The sequence below is a fragment of the Podarcis bocagei genome (genome assembly GCF_964188305.1).
Source record: "Podarcis bocagei genome assembly, chromosome: 5".
Lineage (NCBI taxonomy): Eukaryota > Metazoa > Chordata > Lepidosauria > Squamata > Lacertidae > Podarcis > Podarcis bocagei.
The window spans coordinates 63,379,268-63,403,962 of record NC_138129.1 but is presented as its reverse complement, the minus strand read 5'-3'; the positions used below and the strand labels follow the sequence as shown (position 1 = coordinate 63,403,962).

The 24,695-nt window shown below is 42.8% G+C and overlaps 1 protein-coding gene across 6 annotated transcripts in view; it reads right to left on the bottom strand.

Moving 5' to 3' along the window:
* Nucleotides 1–14,923: 14,923 nt before the first annotated feature.
* Nucleotides 14,924–24,695, bottom strand: part of PATJ (PATJ crumbs cell polarity complex component) — a 153,613-nt gene continuing 143,841 nt past the window's right edge. For 5 of the 6 annotated variants that reach the window (XM_081193630.1, XM_081193629.1, XM_081193626.1 and 2 more), the window contains 3 exons: nucleotides 23,164–23,267; nucleotides 19,297–19,420; nucleotides 14,924–17,026 (listed from right to left, as the gene is read on the bottom strand). In XM_081193630.1, coding sequence (XP_081049756.1) covers nucleotides 16,880–17,026; nucleotides 19,297–19,420; nucleotides 23,164–23,267 — 375 coding nt within the window. In that variant the 3' untranslated portion in view covers nucleotides 14,924–16,879. The remainder of the gene's footprint in view (nucleotides 17,027–19,296; nucleotides 19,421–23,163; nucleotides 23,268–24,695) is intronic. The other variant, XM_081193631.1, reaches the window with a different exon arrangement.

The following is a 24,695-nucleotide window of genomic DNA, read 5'->3' as shown; positions in this document are numbered from 1 at the left end:
AATTCTTTATATTTATCTTACATATGCAGTTTTTATTTGCACTTCAGAGATACTATTTAGCCTTTTGTTATCTAGAGAAGCGCTAACCTAAAGTATTTTTCTACACATCGTTTACTTAGTTTGATTTAATGTTTGAAAAGAACTGAAAAGAACTGAAAAGAACTGTCTAAAATCCCAGTTATTGTCTTAAGACAGTGTAAACACTCAAGTTTGGCAAGTTCAGAAATAAGGCTGTTGATTGCTAAAGAAATATAGTTTAATACTGTGCTGTATAGCAACAACAATTTAGACACTGAATGGGAAGGAGCTCACTGAAGGTTATTTATAGGCCCATCAGTCCTGTAGATTAACTTCTCTGTGCAGTGAGGAGCAGAAGTAATTTATCAGTTTTAAATGTATCTTTATGATGACTTGCTCACCACATAGCCTTCACCAGTTCAAATGGCTCAGCAACAACATTACGTACTGCGGATTAATAATAGTCACACTGTCACAATTACACATTAATTTATACATCTGTTCCATGCTTACAAATATCTAAAGGGCTGTCACATGAAAGATGGAGCAAGCTTGTCTTCTCCTGTTCTGGAGAGTAGGATTCAAACCAATGGATTCAAGTTACAAGAAAGGAGGCTTCAACTAGACATCAGGAACAACTTTCTGACAGAGCTGTTTGATAGTGGGAGAGAGTCCTTTGGGAGGTGGTGGACTCTCCTTCCATAGAGGTTTTCAAGCAGAGGTTGGGTGGCCCTCTGTCATGGATGCTCTTAGTTGAGATTGGACCAGATGACCCTCAGAATTCTACCATTCTAAATGTTACAGAATCGTAACTGTGACAGATAGCAAATACCTTGATCCAATAACGAAACCATGCACAGAGACAAATAGGTGACTAGTTGCACAAGAATGTAGATGGTTGGTAGGTAGGCACATTTAAACAGGATGCTGACAGCGCCTTCCATTCAAAGCAATGGATATATATTATATCCACCCAGATGCACATCTGTATAGTAAGTACTGAAATAGGAACATTCAGTTCTGTTTATGTGCAGATCTCTGGTGCTGGACTGGTCACAAAACAAGTAGTACTTGCAACAAAATGTTGCACTGTGAAGTCTTCCTGTTATGGCTTGTTAACTGGAATTTGCCCTCTTCCCAAGTACTCTGTTCCATCCCCCTCCCCATTGTGATTTTGCATCTATCCATCAGCATGCACACGCACACGCACACACACACACACACACATGCACACACCCACACCCACACACCCCTCTACCTCCAACAGCCAATCAGCATTTTGTGGCAACTGGGCTCCTTGGTCTGCTTTCATGAGAGGGGATGTATGCCTCCCTTGAGGTGCTTTTCTAAATATTATTTGCACTCCTGCACAGTGCTATTTTTCTAGAAAAAAGAGGTGCTGGAACTCACCAATAATGGCTTCCTTGTTCTCTTATAATGGCAATGGCACCCACCTGAGAGGTGCCGGAACTGAGTTCCGGCTGAAAAAAAGCCCTGCTCCTTCACCCAAAGTCTGTCAATACCTCCTTTTGTGGATGAGAGTGTTTATTGGGAAAAGCACAGAAAGAAGGTAATAAAATGTACCTCTCATCATCTGCAATGTTCTGGTAATTAAAATGGTTTTTTCTTAGACTTTAAAATTGTATGGTGTGTGTGTTGTTTGTACACAGAGATATAGTGTCCTGTCTTGCGTATTTTTTTTCCTTTTTGGAAGGAAAGTTATATGTATTAACATCCATTTTGATAAGGATGAGTGTACACCATAAATTTAAAGCATATTTACTGCCCCTCCCACAAAAGAATACAGTGGTACCCCGGGTTAAGGACTTAATTCGTTCTGGAGGTCCATTCTTAACCTGAAACTGTTCTTAACCTGAGGTACCACTTTAGCTAATGTGGCCTCCCGCTGCTGCCACCACACGATTTCTGTTCTCATCCTGAGGTAAAGTTCTTAACCCGAGGTACTATTTCCGGGTCAGTGGACTCTGTAACCTGAAGCATTTGTAACCTGGTGCGTCTGTAACCCGAGATACCACTGTACCCAGAAATAGTGCTTCAGGTTAAGAACTTTGCTTCAGGGTGAGAACAGAAATCGTGCTCTGGCGGCGCGGCAGCAGCGGGAGGCCCCATGAGCTAAAGTAGTGCTTCAGGTTAAGAACAGTTTCAGGTTAAATACGGACCTCCGGAACGATTTAAGTACTTAACCTGAGGTACCACTGTAATGGGGAAAGTAGTTTGTCAAGGGTGATGGGAACTGTAACTCAGTGAGGGGGGAAACTACATTTCCCAGAATTCTTGCAGGATGGGGTGTATGGTGTGTATGCAGCCAAGGTCATAGCTATGGGCTGCTCTACTTCGCTTCGAAATCACCACAAGCAGCTTATCACTTGCCAATATTTTGAAAAGAAAACCTTTCATTTATACATGCATACTTCGTAGCTGACACAACATGTATGCATTCTCGGATATCCTAAAACTGAGTACAAAATGTCTCATGTGAAACAGCCATGAGATGAACAGAACACATTTCAGCCACATTGTCCAGAAGGTCCCCCTATCTGCTTTGCTGAAAGGGGTTAGGGGTGGAAGCACCAGACGCCCTCATTAAAAGCAACCAGGGTGGTTGGGGGCAGACTGAAATGGAAGAGCTCTCCTCCAGCAAGCTGTCATGATATAAACTCAAAGATATGCCAAGAATGCAAACGTCCAATCCACGGCTTACTGTGCGGTCTCCCTGAGTCTTAGACTCCACGGAAAAGGCAAGAATGGCAGGGCCTCTGACTTAAAAATAAACAACAGAAACCGGCCCCTTCTCTTCCCAGTGTATTTTAAAGCATAACAACAGCATTCTTTCCACTCAGGAAATAACAGCAAAAATGACAGGGGAGGAGAAACAACTTTCTAGCACCACCTAAGCAACTGCAATGCTCAAGCCGCAATCCTTGCCAGTGGCTTTGTGCGTCAAGGCCCATTGATAGAATAGGACGATACAGCATCTGGTGGGTTTTTTCTACTTCAGTTCACAATTTAGCCAGTTCTTTTGTAGGGCTGTATCACATAAATGAGAGTCTTGGCATCCACAAACAGACAGAAAACACACAGATATTCTTGATTATAAAGTGAGCTTCTTTCCACTTGATGACTGCCATATCAAGCGGCAGATGGCAAGTGTCTGTGTGTGAACCTCCTAAAGCTATACTACCACAAGCAGGTCCTGTGCACCACAACACCACAAACATGGTGTCTTCAACTGGAGACAATTCATACATGATGACTTGATAAGTCATCAAGCGCTTAGTGACCAGGTGACGTGACATCACATAGACCAGTGTTTCCCAACCGGTGTTCCCCGGCACACGAGTGTGCCGTGAGACACCGGCTGGTGTGCCGCGAGATGCCTGGAGGGAGGCGGGCGAGTCGGGCGGCGAGAGGCGGGGCGGGGGCGGTGAGGAGAGGCCGCGCCTCCTGCTGCTGCCTGGCGCTCCTCCTCGCAGCCGGCAGCGCTGCCTGGGCGCCTCCGCGCGACTCTGCCTCGCTGGGTTTGGTCTCCCAGCAGAGACGGGTCACACGCGCCCCTCCCTCCCTCCCTCAGCCTGCGCGGAGGGAGAGCCAGAGAGAGGCATCGCTCCTGCGCTCCGAGGCGGATTGAGCGCAGCTGAGAGGAGCTGCCGAGGGAAAAAACGTTCACTTTTGTGCGTCCCTCCCGGCGTGACGCTGCGCGCTGACGTCACGGGGCGGGGCTTTAATGGTGGTGTGCCGCGAGATTTTTTTTTAGTACACAGGTGTGCCGTTGCCCAAAAACGTTTGGGAAACATTGACATAGACAGACAAAGCTCCCTTATCTTGAGGCAGACCATCGGTTCATCCATCACAGCAAGGCCTACACTAGAGGTGGGCATGTTGTGGCCCTCAGCCTAATTTCATATGACTCGGGCTAATTTCAAAAATCCTCTACAAAGAATCAGTTCAGACCCTCAGCAAGAGTGACCCTCCCTTGGCATTTTGCTGGGTACAGAGGGAGAGAGGGAGGGAGAGAGAGAGAGGGCACACCCACTTTCAGGTCTGGCTCCACCCACCACTAGCAGGCAGTCTCTGATAGATTACCACCAAGGACGCTTGGATCTTGACAGAAGAAGGGGAAAAAAAGATTGCCCACCCTTGGCCTCCACTTCCTTTAAGCAGGTCACCAAGTCTTCCGTCCTGTGGCTCAGCTACATACTAGTGAAGGGGGAATAATTCCATACAGTTTGCATTTAAAGCCAAATCTGTCAAACTTGCACAGCCAACCTTTGAAATTTGTACTTATCCAAATTTTCTGATGCAGTTTCCCAGCCAAACGGTGTTTACAGGAATGCATATAATGTACTAGGGATGCATGTGCATAATTTTTTTTACATTAGTGATAATAACATACAAAAATGCAATACATTAGGAGACGATGCTTGCAAAAACATGCACATTAGTCAAAACTGGATACAAAAATGTGTTTATCAGGAGAAATTAGCACTAAAATGCTGAGGATTTTTTTTTATCAAAACGCTTTGGAAACTGAAGTAGAAATGTGGAAAACTGAATTTAAGATTGAGAAACTGAGAGAACCGAAATTGGCAGATCCTGCCATCGCCACCAAGGATTGAACCTTGGCAAGAAACCAAGTACTTTGCTCTGGCACTGTGCTACGGGTCCTCTTCCTGAACTTATACATCAAATAATTTTCATGCATGTGGAAGCAAGCCTCATCTTATAATAAAAAGTGGAGCAACGATTGCCTCTAAACGGCACCTGAATGCATACAATATAAGGTGCATACCAAAGTCAGGGCCCATGCCAAGATCATGAGGCCATCCAGGAAAAAGGAGGTTATTAATGTTTTTCAAGATCTAAAGAGGTCAATAGCAATGATGAAAATATCTCAGGATGGTGGATGCTGCTTGGCAACCACACCACACACTGGGGTCTTAAATAAGATAATAGTGAGCCGGAGAGGTAATAATTATAAATCTCTCCAGGTCCTATCACAGAATCACGAACAAAATGTTATCATTTAATATCTCTTGGCTTCTCCCATCTGCAGAAATCAATGTTTATTGGCTTACAGGGCAGAAATATATTTAGTCAGCAGGATTTTGTTTTTAAGAAATCTAAGTCTGCAGCTGACATCATCATCTCAATTGTTGAAGAAGAATAAAGCTGTCCACTGTGCAAGAGGGAAGGGGAAGTCCTCGAAAGTGAAAACTGAACATGCACTTTGACAACACATCATGCAGCTAAAACACATTTCCAAAGGGTCCCCCCTTTTCATTAATAAACTGATTCGGAGCAAAACAATAACTATTGCGGAAGTAGCCTAACCACATTGTGGAGTTATGAGTTGATTGTTCCCAAGCATTACGTATATAATGTAGAGACTCTGCACCACCAGAGGTTGGCTGATATACTCTATGAGGACAATTGAGAAAAAGTCAGATGAGACTGAGATCCATTGAAACCATTTGGACCTAGTCACTTAGCTATTTCTGAATTGTGCTGTTGTGAATACCCACCCAGAATTTCCACAACAATCCCATCCCCTGTAGCTGGTTTTTTTTGGGGGGGAGGGATGTAGCCAGGACTGGGACACACTGGGGCAAGCAGAGGATGGGAAAATAATAGAATTGTAGAGTTGGAAGGGAGCATGAGGATCATCTAGTCCAACGCCCTGCGATGCAGGAATCTTTTGCCCTACATGGGACTTGAACCCACAAACCTGAGATTAAGAGTCTTATGCTCTACCGACTGAGCTATTCCAGATGGTTTGGGAAGGAAGTACTCACAGGGTGACAGACGATGGTGAAGGGACGGAGGTCAATGCACAGGATTCAGAGCAGCAAGACCCATCACCAGAGTCAGAGGGGCCCCTGTCTCCACAAACAAGCCAGACTCTGAAGCGTAGGGAGCAGCAGCAGAGACTCTCTAGGAGGCTGGGGCAGCCTAGCTGGCCAGGTGGGGCTCGCTATGTGATTCCTCAGCTTGAGTAGACTCAGAACAGGTGAAGGTCACAAGCCTCATCAAACACAGATGCTGCAATCAGCATACAAAGAGGGAAGCAGAGCTGAGGTGCTGTGTTTGCTCTCCTGCCCCTGTTGATAGACATTGGCTTGGGACTGTGCTTTGGGTTTAACTCTGGGCTGTATCCTGACTGCTGGGCTTCAGACTTGGCTACTTGGATTGACCCTGGACTGCGTTTCCGGACCTTTGGATGTTGGACTTGCTTCCAGGTAGGCCAGGGCTTTTTAATTTTCATAGTTCATAATCCTGAAAAAAAACATCCAATCTCCACAAATAGTGTCATGTTGATGTGCACTTTGGTTACTAAACTAAAGCGTTATTGACACAGATTTTAAATAAGCTAAAACTTGGTGCTTTGGTCTTTGTCAACAGAATGAGCCAGGCAAAGGGGGTGAATGCTTATTTTTATTGAACTTGCTTTGGTAAAAAGCAAAGGTAGCTGTGTTGGCCAATAATAAAAAGTCCAAAATCTGCATGAGGCCTATCAAATTGTACACAAAAGGAGTGTGCAAGCTTTCAAGTCCACTAAAACCCTTCATCAAATTAGAGGGTGAAGAAAACCCCAAGGGTGGCATTGTTTAATTTTGGTAAGCATGTGCAGTCTTCATACAATTTGACCAGCAAACACTAGTCCAAGAAGAAGAAAAACTATGATTTCAGTTTATCCGTTTAATTCACCAGGCAGAGGATGCTTTTTGTATGCAATTGTTTTGTGTGGCTTGTCTGTACTAAATGGTGCATGTTGTGTAAAATGTTGTCTATTGCTCCACCTACTGAAATTTCCGAAGAATGAGACGCAGGGCTAAAAGGTTATTACAGTGCAAGCCTATGCTGGTCTACTAAAAAGGAGCCCCATTTGATTCAATGAGACTTACTCCCACAAAATCATTCTAGGATTGCAGTCTTAACAGGATATGGATTTCTATCTATACAGTTATATGCAGCCTCTTTAGGCATAGCCCTTACAATGTTACTTATATGATCACAAAATATATTGCCAAACAAAAAAATACCAAACATTATAAGAGAACAGTAAAATTTTCATGCAAAATGATCCTAGGTTTAACCCCTAGCATCTCTAGGTAGGTCAGGAAAGCTTCCTCTTTGAAACCCTGGAGAACTCCTGCCCTGCAGAAGGTTAGACTAGATGAGCCTTGTGGTACCTTCCAGCTCTACAGTTCTGTTTTGTTTTTTAATTATTATTATTTTATTAAGGATTTTTTGTGTGTGCTACAAAACAAACAGAGAAAGGTACATCTATTGTGTCCACTTTCCATTCAAAGAGTCTTTTTCACAGTTCATTTACGTTTAGTGAGAGACACTTTTGTCATAGATATCTTGCAGTTGTGGGGAGAGAGATGGGGGTATTGTTTGTTGTTGTTGTGTTGCCTTGTGTTAGTGTAGGGGTTTGTGTCAGCTTCACACAGGCAGGTCCTTTGTTCATATATTTATTTATTTTTGTTGCTATTGCGAGAGATTAGGGGGTCCTGAGCTTGGTTGGTAGAGTTCAGTTGATTGCAGTGTGACTTGTTTGTAAGTAGGGGGGTAGGTTGTTGGGTCCGGTTAGCCATATTGATTTGTATGTTTTTTGTGGGGGGGGGGGGAGGTCATTGTCCTGCTGTGCTGCGTATGTGATAAAGGGGAACCATACTGGGGTGCAAGTATCTTCAACCAGGGTAGACAATACTTGGCTAGGTGGGGAAATGAGCTGACTCCGTATGTCAGCTTCCTATTTTCCTAATAAAGGCAGCTGCATCATTTTTTAAAAAATTAAAAGGTAATTCAAAAAAACAAAACAGCAGCATAGAATGGCTCAGTCACCTTAAACCATCTGGAAATGTAGGAAATATAATTTAAAGCAATCCAAAATAAGTTTTAAAAACTAGCTAAAAGTGGGACTGCGTACCCTTCAGTGGAGAGGAAGTTCCGCATCTCAGAGGCCACCACCGAAAAGGCCCCGTCTCCTGCGCATGGGCTGTCTCTGAAACAGATCTTAATGCTGTGTTTCCATGGCTGGTGGCAATATGTTTCTGAATACCAGTTTCTGGAAACCACAGGAGGGAAAAGTTTTTAGCTCCTGCTTGCGGGTTTCGCACAAGCATCTGGAGGGCCACTGTGAGGAATGGATGCTGGACTAGATGAGCCATTGGCCTGATACAACAGGCCCTTATGTTCTTATGTTCCCAGGCAGGTTTGTATTGAGTGGTTCTCCTGGTAGCCTGGTTCCAAACTATATTTGGGGTTTAAAATTTAAAGGTCCAAACTAGAACTTTTGGTTCATGTTTCAGTTCAGTGTCTCACATAAAAGCCCACACACACATCAACTTTCCACAGCCATTTGCTAAGCATGGAATTCAATGAAGAGAACAAGAACGAACAAAACACCAATCAATGTTTGACAACAGAAAATGCAATTCCTCTGTCTTACAGGAGGATTGTTTTGAAAGAGCATTCTCACTAAATTTTAGCTGGCATTCTGCTGGAATCCGACATTTGTTGAATTCCTTTCTGTTCACACATTTGGTTAAATGGCCTGGGAAAACAACATCTTATTATTCCAACTGACAAAAACCTGCTATCCACAATTATGTTGAAATTATGTTCAATTATGGATAAAGTTTATGCACCCAAATGCATACCTTTGACTGTTAGGCAGTACCAGTCTGATTTAGTATTTATTCATAGCGCCTTCCAGATTTCTCAATCCAGTTAGTTAGTTGTATTTATTTGGTAAATAGATATCGTTGTGTAAGCCGCTTTGAGACCTTCATGGCAAAAAGCAGAATATACTTGTTAAAATAAAATATGCCAGTAGGTTCTTGCAGCACTGTTCAGGCAATTTTCAGTAAAAGTAATTCAATATGAAATAATCAAGAACCACTTTTCCCAGGCACTAAAACCTAGCAATTGCTATCCATACAACCCATACAGAGGCCAACTGACACCCTGTAAAAAACAACACTCCAGCTCCGCAGCCAACCGCAAACACATTTCCTAAAGGGCAAGAGGAATTGATTGTTCTCCTTGGTAGAGCGTTTCACAAGGGCACCATTACCAAGAATGCCCTTGCTTTGCTGTTAGTCTCTGTCTATGTACACTTTGCCATTTACTTTGGGTCAAGCATGCTCCCACTGCTGGCTTTCAAAGCCATGTACCCATGACATTACTCAGCGTTTCAGAGCCGCCTTGTAGTTTCACGGCTGCTTGATGCGTTTCCCCTCAAAGAAGCTTCAATCAGAAAGGAAAACGTAAGCCACATTTACTGCGCAGTTAAGCTGAGGTGTGTAAATTTGAGACAGCCATTGTGAATGTGTGAATCACAGCCACTGCTTTTTTCCAGCCGGAACTCTCCAGAACTCAGTTCTGGCGGCACCTCTCAGGTGGGCACCATTGCCATTGTAAGTGAACAAGGGAGGCGCTCATGGTGAGTTCCGGCACCTCTAATAATAATAATAATAATAATAATAATAATAATAATAATAATAATAATAATATATTATTATTTATACCCTGCTCATCTGGCGGGGTTTCCCCAGCCACTCTGGGCAGCTTCCAACAAACACTAAAATACCTATTAAACATTAAAAGCTTCCCTAAACAGGGCTGCCTTTAGATGTCTTCTAAAAGTTTGGTAGTTATTTTTTTCTTTGACATCTGGTGGGAGGGCGTTCCACAGGGCAGGTGCCACTACCGAGAAGGCCCTCTGCCTGGTTCCCTGTAACTTGGCTTCTCGCAGTGAGGGAACCGCCAAAAGGCCTTCGGTGCTGGACCTCAGTGTCCGGGCAGAATAATGGAGGTGGAGACGCTCCTTCAGGTATACTGGACCGAGGCTATTTTTCTAGAATAATAGCACTGATGACAGCATATGTGCAGAAGGCAGCCTAATGAAGCAGAGTTTGGGTGTGTTTTGGGTGTAGAAATGCCAAACAGGTAATGTGCATTGGGCTAAGGCATCGCTGCCTCCGTTCTGGTGCGCACAACAGCATGCTGTAGGGTTTTTGTCCTAAATACAGTAACTCAAAACATGCTTCCTTTTGCTGGGCATGTCTAGAAGCAGATCAGAGTAAGCACTCCCCTGCCCCCATTTTTTGGTAAGAGTTTTTAATGGATGCTCATTACAGGCAAAACCCAATAGCTTTTCTTAGCCTGCACCAAGTTCAGCACCCTCACAGATGGCTCTATAATAAAAGCCAGCGCTGCCTAACAATAAGGCCTTCACAGAACACTACAAGGTTTGAGGCCTGGGCAGTGTCTGAGGCACAAGCGTGTTTTGCAATAAATCTCTTCAAGAGGCAGTATGGTGGTCAGCGAGAACTTGAAAGTGACACATATATTTTGCTTTTAAACAGATTCATTTTCAAAACCTGAGGTGGGAAAAGGCAATTTTTTATATCACACTGTGAATAGCATCTGAGATAGCTGAAAGTGCCAGATGATGATGATGATTGATAATAATACTAATAAATAATGTAAAGGACCCCTGGATGGTTAAATCTAGTCAAAGGCGACTATGGGGTAGCGGTGTTCATCTTGCTTTTCAGTCCGAGGGAGTTGGTGTTGGTCCACTTACAGCTTTCTGGGTCATGTGGCCAGCATGACTAAACCACTACTGGCGCACAGAGTACCGTGACAGAAACCAGAGCACATTAAATGCCATTTACCTTTCCGCCACAGTGGTACCTATTTATCTACTTGCACTGGCATGGTTTTGAACTGCTAGATTGGCAGGAGCTGAGACAGAGCAATGGGAGCTTGCCCTGTTGCACGGATTCGAACTGCTGACCTTCTGATTGGCAAGCCCAAGAGGTTCAGTGGTTTAGACCACAGCACCACCCACATCCTAATAATAATAATAATAACAATGTTTGTGGGATGTATCCAGCCTGCATATGAGCCACTCTTGCTTATTGGATTAATGTAATATTATTCATTTATTCATTCATTTAAAATGGTCATATACTGATCTTTACAAAAACTGAATTGAAGGCCAAAGCAGCAGCTGTTATGCAGTGGTAATGACAGCTGCAAAGGTGGGATGCTTCTAGTTACTGCCCAAACCTGATACCATATTAGTCAATAAAAGCACATCAGCTGCTAGTCACAAAGTGTCTATTGGGTCATGGCTGATATTAAGGAAGCCACACCACACTGACCAGGCCTGAGGTACCTAGAGGTAAGGGGACTGAAGCTCACTTCATTGTTTTCTAAGAGCCTCTGCTCTGTACTGAATAAATTCAATGCACAGATTTTCATAATGGATACCTGGCACTAGAGGGCACCAAACATACAAGACCTATACCAGTTCACTGATTATGCCACTTTTTGTATATTACTGAAACAATTCTTTCCTCCAATTAGATATTTGTGGGAAACCTAGTGACTTCAGGCAACACTTGCTGCTCTTGAATATAATCCTAAAATAATTTTAAGTGCATCCATCCTATGGCTGCAATACATCTGGAGTTTCCCAGACACATCTGGGAATCGGGCTGAAAAATGGCATCCGGGTGGATTTTTGCTAAATTGACAGAATGTCCATAAAACCCAGACATATGGCAAGTAGGGCCATTTAAAGCATTAAAAATGCTTTAAAAATCCCCCCAAACTTTAACTTTGGGGGGAGATATTACCAGAAAAAGTTCAACAAGGAGGAACGCGTGAAAGAGGGAGTGAAGAGGGGGCAGAGGAGCAAGGAGCGCTGAGACACACCTTGTGGGGGCAGCTGTTGCCTCCCTCTCCACTTGGGAGGGCAAGTGCTGCTTCTTGTCTGTGAGACAAAGCCAGAGGCTCCTTCGTCTGCCGACCCCACTCCTCTCACTTGGTGCATTGGGTTTTAGTGCCAGACACCTCCACACAGCACCAGGCTATCGCCCTCTCGGCCAGGGGTCGCTCCTTCTTCTCTGAGGAAGGGCACCAGGCGTTTTCCCTTGCTTTGCCCCGTTGGCACTGTGGGACATTTGTGTTTTCACCCTCTGACCCATTTCCAGCTGCAGAGGAGAAGGGAGACTCCCTCCATCACCTGTCAGAGAGCTCCTCGTGGCCAACTGCCACTGCGGCAATGTGAGGCAGCCAGGGCTGGATTTAGGTTTGATGAGGCCCTAAGCTACTGAAGGTAATGGGGCCCTTTATATGTCCAGCTGTCCTCTGTCAACAACAAATTGTCACTGTTTTTTGTGTTCAATATATGCTATATGGTAATTTATGGACCTAATTGGTATCTAAAGCCATTTGCACATATTGCCACACAACCAGTCCATGCAGAATGTAGGCAACCTTTATACAGAAATGAGCAAACCAGTGATATTTTAGGGAGCAGGCTAGCAGGCGGGGCACGTTACTCACATCATAGGAGCCTACACAACACAAAACACTGTTGCTATATGTAGGTTTTTATTTGTTTTTTAGAAATGTACATCCAGTTTTTTCCTTTAATTTTTTGGGGGCCCCCAAGAGAGTGGGGCCCTAAGCTATAGTTCGGTTAGGCAGCCCTTGTGGAGTCTTGCTCCTGTGTGCTGCTCTGGCAGATGTGCCAGGGGTAGGGGGTGGTTTGAGGTGGCCCCCGATTTATTTTCATCACTGCATCCGCGGCCCAGACGGCATTGGTGAGAGTCCTTTTTTCTTCACTTGCCACCTTGGTCCTAAAGGATTGACTGGTCGAAGAGCTTGCCTTTTGCGTGGTTGCCTTGGGGGACTGGCAATATGGAAATATGGCCACCGTAATCTGTCCACATGGAACTTGCAAGCCTCCAACACTTTAATTGTAAAGCAATGGGCTTATTGGCAGGGTTCCTGGCAGCGGTGATTATATTTGATTTGCCAGTAAAGAAATATATCTTTCCAAGACCATTTTGCGCTGCAATAATAATATATTCACTTTTTACCTGCTTTCCAAGATAGAGAGGATAGACCCGCAGAGAACATTAATGGCTCATAACCGGAGAGTTATGGGTAGATTTCCTGCTTATCTGGCAAGAATGCGAAAGCACAGAGCTATAAAGACAGATAAAATTGTCTCAGCTGAGCATGCTCTTCCAACTCAATTTCATAGAATAAGATTGCTTTAACAATAAGAAGTTGAAGATAATAGAGAAGTCGTCCCACTTTGTGATCTTAAAGAGAGGTAGGTCAATGTGGAAAATATCTCTAAGGGTGTGTTTTTGAAGCAGGAACTCAGCTTGGAGAGCCTATGATATGCCCCTCAAATGGCACCGAGTCTCCCTTTGATATAAACTTGGGGCTTGCAACGCAAGCTTCTGCTTCTGAAGCCACATAGTGGAAATAATTGCTTCTTGGCAATGAAATTCTTGCCACCCTCCTTATCTTTTCTTGATTTGTATTGTTCCGTTCCTTCTATCAAACTGCTTGTAGGTGTAGGACTTGTAAGGCTGTAGGAAAAACAGGCACACTCTTAGCTACCCCCCCCCCCACGTTCAGTCAGCAGAAGGCCAAGAGCACAGGGCGAGTAGCAATTTCACCAGCTCATACAAATATTTTGTTTTCCTGCAAAAGGAGCTCCAAAAGCCAACATAAGGATATGGATAGCTGGAACATATGCTATATAGGTGTGACTGTTGAAAGAGCATGCCAGTGTGACTCTAAAGGGCAGCCCCACTTGGTCACATGAACAGCGGTTTTAGCACTTGAAAAATGAATTTTAAAATGGGCACTGGTGGATCCTGCTGCTCAGAAAAACTATCAAGATTGGATGCTTTTAACATTATACACCTGGTCTCTGAGATATTTCAGCAGGCAGAAGTTCCTTGGGGGGGCCATGCTTATTACCTAATGAGGAGTCATATTGCTGATCTTGAAATTGGCCAGAGGCCTTATTTCAACAGATTACATGCTTAATCTGTTCTGCATTAAACTGTTCCTATTGCCATTGGCTGCAAGATAACATTTGCCTACAAAGCAGTTTTAGCTTTCTTCTGTTTTCAGTGTAATTTCCAAGGGTCCAGCATATGTGACTAGATATGTCCTAGAACAGATTGATAACACATTGGTATCTCGGTTTACGAACTTAATCCGTTCGGGAAGTCTGTTCTTAAACCGAGGTGCGCTTTCCCTAATGAGGCCTCCCGCCTTTCGGCTTCTGTTCGTAGACCGAGGTTAAGTTCGCTAACCAGAACACTACTTCTGGTTTTGTGGAGTTCTTATACCAAGTAGTTCGTAAACAGGGCTGTTCTTAAACCGAGGTACCACTATATTCTTGCTGTGTTGAGGATGGACAATCCCATGGTGAGATTTGGGCTGAATATAGCTATCCTACTCTGCAATGGTGGGGGATCCACTGAGATGGTCTACCCTCAAAGATGGATGGATTCCTGAATGCCCTGGGGGATTTCTCAGCTAATGTGGCTGGCACTCCTGTTGAGGCTCTTGTCTCACTGTGGGATGGCAAGTTATGCTGAACACGTGACATGTGGCTGGCCTCGCTTTCACTGTGGAGCATGTAGATCACCTTGGTATGGCAGAGACCTGCAAGCAATGAAATGGGAAAGTTGATGGCTAGATTGCAAGTGGTTTAAGGCCTGGCCAAGAGAGCGTTGCTCTGACGCCCTCACAGGCCTGCTATAACAACTTAATACAATATTGTTTTTAATCTTGTGTTTTAATGCTATAACCCACCCTGGGACCTTAGTGTGAAGTGCGGGTAACAAGTAAAAAAAATAACAACTTAGCAAGGGACAAAATTGCTAAGAATCAACAGTCCTTAGCCCATGCTCCCAAATGATACTCATTTTTAAGTGTTTGTTCCAGGAAAAATGTCATCTGGGATGTATCTTTTCTCTTCTAAGATAAAGTTAGGCTTCTGTGCATTGGTGCAATATTGACTCTGCTCCAGTATTCCTCCAACTTTTTGCAAGTGAATTTTATTTCAAATCTTTGGAAGTCGTAAAACATTTTATTTTACTGCCATACATAAATGAACTATATGTTTTGTTACCTCCCGCCCATATCACAGAAATCAGCATTATTAAACAAACCAAAAGCCCATATACTAAAAAGAAGCAGCAGCATAATGCAGGCTTCATTAAAAGAATTGAGGCACAATCCATTGGGAGGTTTTCCTGCCTTAAGCCCTGCCCACACCATGTTCAGACAGTTCCCATTCATCTCAACGGGGCTCAAAGCAAGGAGACCTTCCTAGCAGATTGTGCCTTTTTATCTTTTACATATAGCACTTACTTCCCTACCAGCTCAGTTGCAGGTTGCAATGCAGTTTTTGGCAGTACTATATGTGGCACACAGAAGAGTGCAAATTACAAGCAGCAATCATGTGATCTCTGCCTTGAGCCACAGGGAGTGCAAAATATCTCAGTTATAGAAGCTCATCATTCTTTATATCAGAAACATATGCATAAAAGGGCAAAAGCTGGGGTCAAATTCAAAAGAATGGTTGGGAACTGTCAAATTACACATTTTTGGTCAAAACTAAACTAGAACGATCAACAGATTTTGGTCACAATCCTTAAACAAGTCTAAAATGCTTTTTCAAGTTTAATTATGGGTGTGCAGTGTGAACTTCATATGTTATCAAAGAGAATGCCTCCAGCCTTTAAAGTGTTCTTCAGTTTTCTTCCTGGGACATTTTCTTAGCATTTCTTAGAAATATTACTAGCATTAATCTGCACACTGATGTGTAGAAATCCTTTAAAATCTTCTTCCAGGCACTATTCAAGGAACACCCATGAAAGTATTCCAGTAGCTTAAAGCACTTTGTGATTAGCTATATCCAAACATAGCACATAAGACAAAGACAATAATCTTAACGAGACAAAATCACCTTTTCTTTGATTACTGTGTCACCTTTGACCAATTTAGCACATATACAATCAACATGAATGTTATTGCATTCTAATTGTATCATACAGTTTACATACATTCTACAGAAATTGCAGGCTTTAGATAGAAAATTGTCACTTTGTTTACTGACGACAATGACATTGTACTACATAAATTTAACTTGAGCCACCAGGTTTCTTTTGCTATATTGTCATTATAAATAATATGTAGCCCTATTTCAAGTTAAGGTGCTTCCTTCTGCCTCTGTGCAATTAAGCTTTATACTGTACAAACCATCCCTATCACTGAACCAGCTCCCTCGAGACAGCCCCTTCAAAAGGCTCATGCCAATCCATCTCAATAATTTTTGGGAGCCAGCCTTTAAAACAATGGCACACACAAACTAAGGAGAGGCTGAAATTGACTTGTCATGATTGCCACTAACTTACAAATATCTATCCAGAGAGATTAGACAGGGAGGGTTGACATTTCATGATTAGAACACAGTTTACAATTAATTTCCCATGGGAGAATCTGATATTTCATCATTTAGAACAGCAGTAATTGAATTACATTTTTAATGTTTTCTGGAATGGCTGAAAAAAAAGAAGAATGAACGTAAGTAAACCATGAATGAAATGAAAAGCCACTCTGTAGTTATCTCTGTGCATGAGATGGGATCCAACAATAAGCTAATTTCTTTCTTGTGTATAAGCTAATTTTTGTTTCAGTGACTTTACTTCCTATTGGTTGATGGCAGTTCTGGGCAAAGCAGGAGCCAGGAAGCACATTCAAAGGAAACCAGGGATGAATGGGGGTGGGTGGGCTTAAGGATTTCACAATTAGTTTCAATGACTAGGCAAAACGAACATCTACAATGGATGTAAACAGCACAGGCGACATGATTAATGGTGTGCTAAATTTAGACAGAGTTGGGTTTTCATCCCACACAGGATTGTTTTATAGCAGCTCTAGCAATGCTCAGAAATAAATTGCATCCAGCCCAGATTGAATTTGCAGCAAAATCTCATGACAACACTGTTAGTGTTACAGTCCCTTTCTGGCGCTTCAGAATTGCTACAGCTTGCTCATGAGTCACGCCTTCCAGAGTCTCTCCATTAACTGCTAAAATCTGATCGCCACGCTTCAGTCTGCTGTCATCTGCAGCTGCTCCCTGAAAAAAACACACAAAAATGGCACATCAGAGGCCAAGCAATTTGAAGGGGCTTAATTAAAGAAGAATAAAAAGAGACATACACAAACCACCCTCAACGGTGACATTCCATTAACATTATTAATGCTTCTTGGAGCATTTGTGGCCACTAACGCTTCAAACACTTCACAGATGATGAGGAAAAGGGGTGGAGAGAAGCTTCTGCTCTAGACCGGACTGCCCCCACCTCCAAGATTAGGCGTGTCAATAGTACTCCCTGCCATTTTTGTTCTTTTTTGATGAAACCAAACAGAACCAGATCAAATCAACTGAATACTGATTACTGACTGTAATAAAGAGATTGAAGAGGAAATCAAGTGCAACTGTGTCCCATATGCCATCAATGGTACAGAGGCACACATTAATTGCTCTAGACCTGGTTGGCTGCCAACTGGGCCATGCAGTGTTTGGAAATGAGATCTTTCCAGAAGGCCTGATGCAGTTCTGGGAGCCTCTCACTGTGTGGGCTAGTTCTTGCATATTGCATAAACGAGTACCAAGTATCCATAAAGTTGTCCTTTTGAGAGTCACATCCCGCACCTTGTGCTGCTGAATTAGCTTTCCAGAGATTGCTATCGGCCACACAGTGGCTAGCCATCTGCTTTTAGGGAAGGGTGAGGGCGACTTCCTTTGCTGCACTATTACTTCCTTTGCTGCAGAAGCGCCACTTTTCAAAAGATGTGGACTGATAGCCCACATAAGAACTCTGGAAGGAATAAGTCATGCATCATAAGATAAAGATTTGCACACACGGCTTCAAATCACAGACACACAGCTTGTTGAAAATGTGAACTGATGATGTAAAATTGTCTCACTTTTTTTTAAAACTAACACAATGCTGGCCAAGTAGGTCAGTGTTGCCAGCTTTGCAAGATGAGATAACTGATGTATACTATTTGTGTCAGTTGCTGGGTGAATTGCTGAGTTGCTAGGTCACAACAGGAGCCCCCCTCAAGCATAGCATTCCAGGTGGCTATGGCAGGACTCCTGATTTTTTTTTTTAAAATTAATGTCTAAACTAAGTACCTGAAACTGTGCTAACCAGATTGCAAATAGTGTTCCATTTTCTAATACTCCCCTTTTAAGTTTTTTCTTTCTTAAAAAAACTGATTGTGGGCATTTTTATATGTTCTCAGCTCTCCAATATTCCACATGCCTGTCCGTTTATAATTTCTTGACAGAGACATCTTTTTTTTAAATGTCTGTTTCGCATTTCAGATTCTGCACATCTAAGCAAAGATTGAAACAAGATATGCACAACAGGCTGTGCATAAAATTTGATGCAACCTTGTCATATAATGCCCAAAACTGTTCAGTTGGGAGTAAGAAACATGAAAATACGGAAAATAATGCAATGAACAAAGAATATGATACACCAGATCAACAAAGAGTAAAACACCCAGAAACAGGTACGTGAACACTTATTTGAATCTTTAAGTGGGAGAGGAACAAAGGATACACCTGATACCAGAGGTACCATGGTGAACTAGGAGTGACGATAAATGCACGGCTGCAGTTAAAATGCATGGCTTTGAAAAATCAAAATAGCAGCTGTGTAAACTTCTCTCCTGGTAACAGTAGCTCAGGAAGGGATTTGCACTGGTACCAGAGTTAAGCCTCCCTTTCCCATGCGCTGAGATCTCAATTCTGATTAGCTCCTCCCCACAGCTGCTATTTAAAAAAACTTGACATGTTATCACACATTAATTGCGAATTGGACCTCAGGCTGGTGCTTCTAAAAGGGCCTTCAGCATCTAACTTAGGAAAATGACTTGTCTTCATTCCAAAAATGAGAGCTTGAGAACCCAACACCTTTCTGATGTGATAGAAGCTAAACTTTAAGGATGACTGTAAACACACCTTACATTTCAAGAACCTTTCCTGCTAAGAACTGTACGTTGTTAAGGGTGGGGAGTGGGCTGTAGCTCTGTGAGAGCTAAACTATGGTTCTCAGGACTCTTGGAGGAGGGTATGTGCTTTAAATGTATGGTGTGTACACAGCTGATGACATCCATTCACCTAGTCAATAGACAACTTTCAAAAAAATTTAGCAACAGCCTGCTGGGGGTGTAGTTCCAATTTTCCAAGATATGGAAACTCACAGACTGCCCCCCCCCCACTTTCCCCAATCAAAGAGTGGCTTTGATCAAATTAAAATGAAATTAGTTGTTACAAATGTATTTTGAAGCAGCGAAGATACATGCATAGGTTCATCTTTTCTTGTCGATTACCTTTGCAAAAATGGTCTTGACATAAATAGGGAGGTCTCCATGGGGACTTCCATAGCCCCCTACAATACTAAATCCCAATCCATCTGAGCCTTTCTCCAACACAATAATCTTAGGCTGAGGTGATCTGGAAAACACAGCAAATGCCACTTAAAACAGAGCTTATTTAATAAGTGGAAAGGTAACCTAATTGAAACGGCTGCACACTGTCAGATCAATGGTGTGTATTGATCTAGTTGGCAGTAGCTCTACAGGGTATCAGGCAGAAGAGCCTTTCCAAGCACTGATATTGGAAAGGCCAAGGTCTGAAATTCAGATCTTGTGTACACAAAGGATACACAAAGGCTCCACCACTGAGCTACTGGGCTTTCTCACGAATTAGCTAGGTTTTTGAAGGACCTTTGTAAATATGTCCTCAGTGAGACCCCTCCTTCTCACTGATGGCAATACTGTCCAATCCTTTGCACTACACTTTCCCTCTGGGCCTAATCCTCTCAACTTCCCAAAGTTCCACTCTAACAAAGGCATGTGAAGGATACTGGTCTATCTCCTCAGTCTTCTCACTGCTTACATGCTGTGAGGGGGCAAATAAACAGACAATGACATCAAGGAGGCTGAGGAGGTTGACACTGGGTTCCTTGCTGGAGAAAATAATAATAATAATAATAATAATAATAATAATAATAATAATAATAATAATAATTAATAGTAGTAAATTTATACCCCACCCATCTTGCTGAGTTTCCCTCAGCAAGTATGGGCCTCAGGAAGTGCCCAGTGTTGACCTATAATAGAGCTGTTAAGGTTTCCTCCACCTCTGACTCTATATGCTTTTGTCAGCAGCATAAGAGCTAGGCATTGGCCAGTTGAACTTTTTCTCATCAGTGAAAACTAGAAAATGTTTAACTACTGATGTTTTTAGCTGTTCACAACCATGGCATGAAGAAAGCTCACAAAAAGTTGGCAACACTAGGATAGCAGGAGTGCATAAGTGATTTGCTTTGCTTGATGCATGTACTTTTCAAAACAATTACCGTATTTTTCGCCCCATACGACGCACCGGCCCATAGGACGCATCAAGTTTTTTTGGGGGGAAATAAAGGGGAAAAAATTTATTTCCCCCCCAGGCGCTTGTGGGGCCGGCAGCGGGGAGAAGCGCTCTTCTCCCCGCCGCCCGCCTTGAGATCCGGTCCGGGGACAGCGGGGAGACGCGCTGCGCCTCCCAGCTGTCCCCGGAGCTTGCGAGGCCGGCAGCGCGGAGAAGCGCTCTTCTCCCCGCCGCCCGCCTTCAGATCAGGTCCGGGGACAGCGGGGAGACGCGCTGCGCCTCCCTGCTGTCCCCGGAGCTTGCGGGGCTGGCGGTGGGGTCTCTCCGCCGTCAGCCTCCAAACCACTTCGGGAGACAGCGGGATGGCGCCGTTCCGCTTCCCTCTGTCCCCTGACCTTGTGGGGCTGGCGCTGGGGCTCTCCTGAAGCCTGGAGAGCGAGAGGGGTCGGTGCGCACCAACCCCTCTCGCTCTCCAGGCTTCAGCGAAAGCCTGCATTCGCCCCATAGGACGCACACACATTTCCCCTTCATTTTTGGAGGAGAAAAAGTGCGTCCTGTAGGGCGAAAAAGTGTGTCCTGTAGGGCGAAAAATACGGTATATCTAGCAGAAACCTGTGCTCTGCTTACAGCAGGCAAGGACTAACCTATAGATTGTTGAATGGTATTGAAGTGAATTGCTACTCAGAAGATCCAGGCTGGAAGGAAAGTGGTTGTATGAAAGATGTTTGTGGCCCTGTGATTCCACAGTATATGTATTTTAAAATGAAGCTCACTATCTAAGAAGTGAAGCTACTAATGATGGCAGCTACAGATGAGAGAAGACAGTCCCAATATTTGTTTAACCACGACCAATGTGGAAGAGAATAATACCAGGGCAGCCCCCTTTGGAGAGGAGCTCAGCAATCCGCAAGTCTTGAAGTTTTGAGATGTGCATCTGACTTGCAATGGAACCAACAGCAGAAATGACCCCCCCCTTTAAGGAAATAGATAAAACACCAATTGCTGAATTGGAATGTTTACAAGAAGACTGGGGAGTCATTTGATAAGAAATAACCCAGCACCATTCAATGAAACAGATGCAAAGAGTAATCTGAACTTGAGTTTTGGTGACTGGTGTTATCATGAATCAAAGGGGAGAAAAGACTAAAAGTAAAGCCAAAGAGAAACTTTATGGAGCATGCATCTAGAAGCTTTTTCAGGAAGAGTGGGCAAAGCTGTTCTTCATTTAATTTCTCTAAGGGCAGATCATCTGGAATTGTAGTTGTCATAACTCAGCTCAAGCGAAAACGTAGCCAGATAGGAGCAGAATCAACATGACAACACATCAGTGGAGGAAACTCAGGAGGATTGGTTGTCACAAGTCAATCAGAATAATAATAATAATAATAAAACCCTCCAAATCTTCTGGCAGCCTGGAAGATTCACATTTGCATATTTTTGTGTTATTAGCAATTATATTCAAGACTAGCAGCTGAAAACAAAAATGTTTACATAATCTATCAAGGGAAGAGGCTGAGGACAGCCAAGCATTTCAACAGGTGCTCTTGAACAGCAAAAGCATATCTAACCCTTGTTCCTAAAATAATAGAGATGGGATGTATCATTGGGTCTACTGACATACAGGCAGGATACTCCCTACCCAAGTTCTAAAAAGAGCAGCGACCCCTACCCAAAGTCTATACTAAGAAAAGGAGAATGGTACAACCCATACCATGTAGGAAATTGCATAGTTGCTTATATGCCTAATTTATAGGGCTTCTTTTAGTCATGAAGAAGGGCAAGAAGCAAGGTAGGAGACTGAGGTCCAACCCACCCACCCTGCAATGCCACTGAAAACCCCACTGATTTTCTCTTTCTCTTGCTGATATACTCCTCCCCTCCACTCCTTTCACAAGGTCTAGAGATCGCATGTTGTATGAAAAATTCTTCATTGTGCAATACTTATTCAGAATCACTGGATAAATACAACCCTTACATTATTCAGACTGAAAGATGTCACAAGGAAGCAGCAAAAGTAAGATGCATAAGGCAAGAGGTACATTAAGGAAAAAGACTCCCTAAGTAGAATAGAATAGAATAGATAATTTATTACGGTCGGAGTCCAGCTTATAAAACACAATTGGACTCCCTAATTATTTCAATCAAATGGACAGGGTGGCATTTTACAAGGAAAACTCCAGTGCATTTGTGGATCTTGACTACAGAGAAAAGAATCATCTGCCCTTGGTATGATAATCTATTAGATTTATGCATGAAGACTGATACTGTACATGTCTATTCAAATGTAAGCCCCACTAAGTTTGATTACTTCCAAGTAAGATGGTATAGATTGTAGCATAAATCTTCCATCCCACCGAATTTGGAAAATCTCACAATGTGTACAGTATTAAGCTACAATCCACCCCCCTCTACAATCCATTTATATGCATCTCCATTATTTCAGACAACATGGGGAAAACCAAGATTTAGACACCAACACCTCAAATATTTTCTGATTCTCAACATACCATAACGAAATCACCCCAGTTAAACCATTCAACCAGTTTCACTAGCAGCCATACCATCTGCTGCACCTAACTAATGGCAATTTTTGACAACAGCATGGAATTCAAAATTTTGGAGTTATGGAAGCTCAAATTGTTATGGCAACTTAAAAGCCTTTTAGCTATAGAAAGCAAGGGACAAATTATGCTCAAAGTCCAAAGTAATTTGTTAAAACTGATCGCAAATCCAAATATCAATGCCGTTAAACTGAGCATTCTCAACTTCTTCAGGGCAGTGTTTTGCTTCCTCTAGAAAATCTAAGTATCAGCACAACTTACTCTGGGTCTTCAGGATGGTTTTCTGTAGGTGGGCTAAAATTAGTGCTAGCAGTCATGCTCTCTAACTGGCTGGCGATGGCACTGATGTTGGTGTCAGCTACAACCTGCAAGACAAAGTGAAAGTGACAAATCTAAACATATATCTTAGCTAGCATATTATCAAGCAGCAAATTCTGTATTCTTAGAAAGCCACTTTTCCTAATTAAAAGGGAACTTTAACTGATGAGTGAATTGTGGAAGCACTCAAGACTGTAGCATTGTTAAAGCTAAGTGGATAAAGACATCATTTGTGCCTAGAGAGGCGGCTAATGAAAGCCATTTATATAACCTGGGACTTAGCTACATTAGTAAAGAAAAAGTGTTTTATATGTGTTATAACACTGTGACACCAGATGGCGCTGTGGAGTCCCACCTTTAGCCAACGTGATTTCCCATTATGAAGTTTACAACATGTTTTCCAGAAATACTTTTTGTTGTGTCTAGATTTAGCCCTATTCAGCTTTCCAAAAGAAAAGAAGGTATGTTTGCCCAGAAGTAAATCCCCCAAGTTAAATGAGATTTACTTCCAGTTAAGCATCTATAGGACTGCAGCCTGTATAAATGCACACATGTATGATGCTTATTTTTTTCTAGACTTGGAAGGCAAGTAGATGAACATATTAAACTCCTACCCCTTTTGCCTTACCTGTATTCATTGCAAGGATGAATTAAGCTTTTTGCGCATGCTATTTTTGGACACAAAAATTAGCAAATCAAGAAGGGGCTCAATAATGCTTACCTCGAAGAAGAGGAACAGCATTAGAAAATTATCTAACTACAGGGAGCTGGGTGTCAAATGACCATTCCTACAGGAGATTGTCTTGGCCAAAAGTCCTCTGTGGGGGTTTTCTTTGCCTCCCCTCCAAATTTTACTCTTTTGCATCTGTGTTGTTTTGCTGAAGGCTGCTTCCATGAAAACTTGGATTGGTTTGGCCATAAATTGAGCTACTTACCAAGTGGGAAGTAATAGGTCAGTTCATTTATAAGATGAACCAATGCAAGAATGGTGAAACATGCTCATCTCTAAAAGAAGCTAGCATGTCTTTTCACCCAATTAATATTACTGAGTCAGCTAATAAAAGGCTACATTCTCCTCTGAGTGAAGTTGGGTCATGTAAGAGAAGAAATCTAGTGGCATATTCCAGTTTTGATATCCTAACCCTCAGTGTTCTTAAAATAAATGGTCCAGATTTCAGAATCACAGTGTATTGATTAAACAGCAGATAATATTTTATATGCTTGTTCTGCCTTACTCATAAGGTAGAATAATACTATAATTTTCCAGTAGGAAGGGAAAACAGCTGAAATGCTCGTGCTTTGTGGTTAAAAACAACAGAAAAACCTGGCAGGAGGACATATCTATATTCACCCATCTGTGGCTGGCAGTAAGAGCATATCAAAGTTCAACAACCTTGCAAAAAGCTTCCCCTTATCTCATTACTACACCTGCAGACAGCTGATTAAATTAACTAGCAGCATCCAAACAGCGAGGA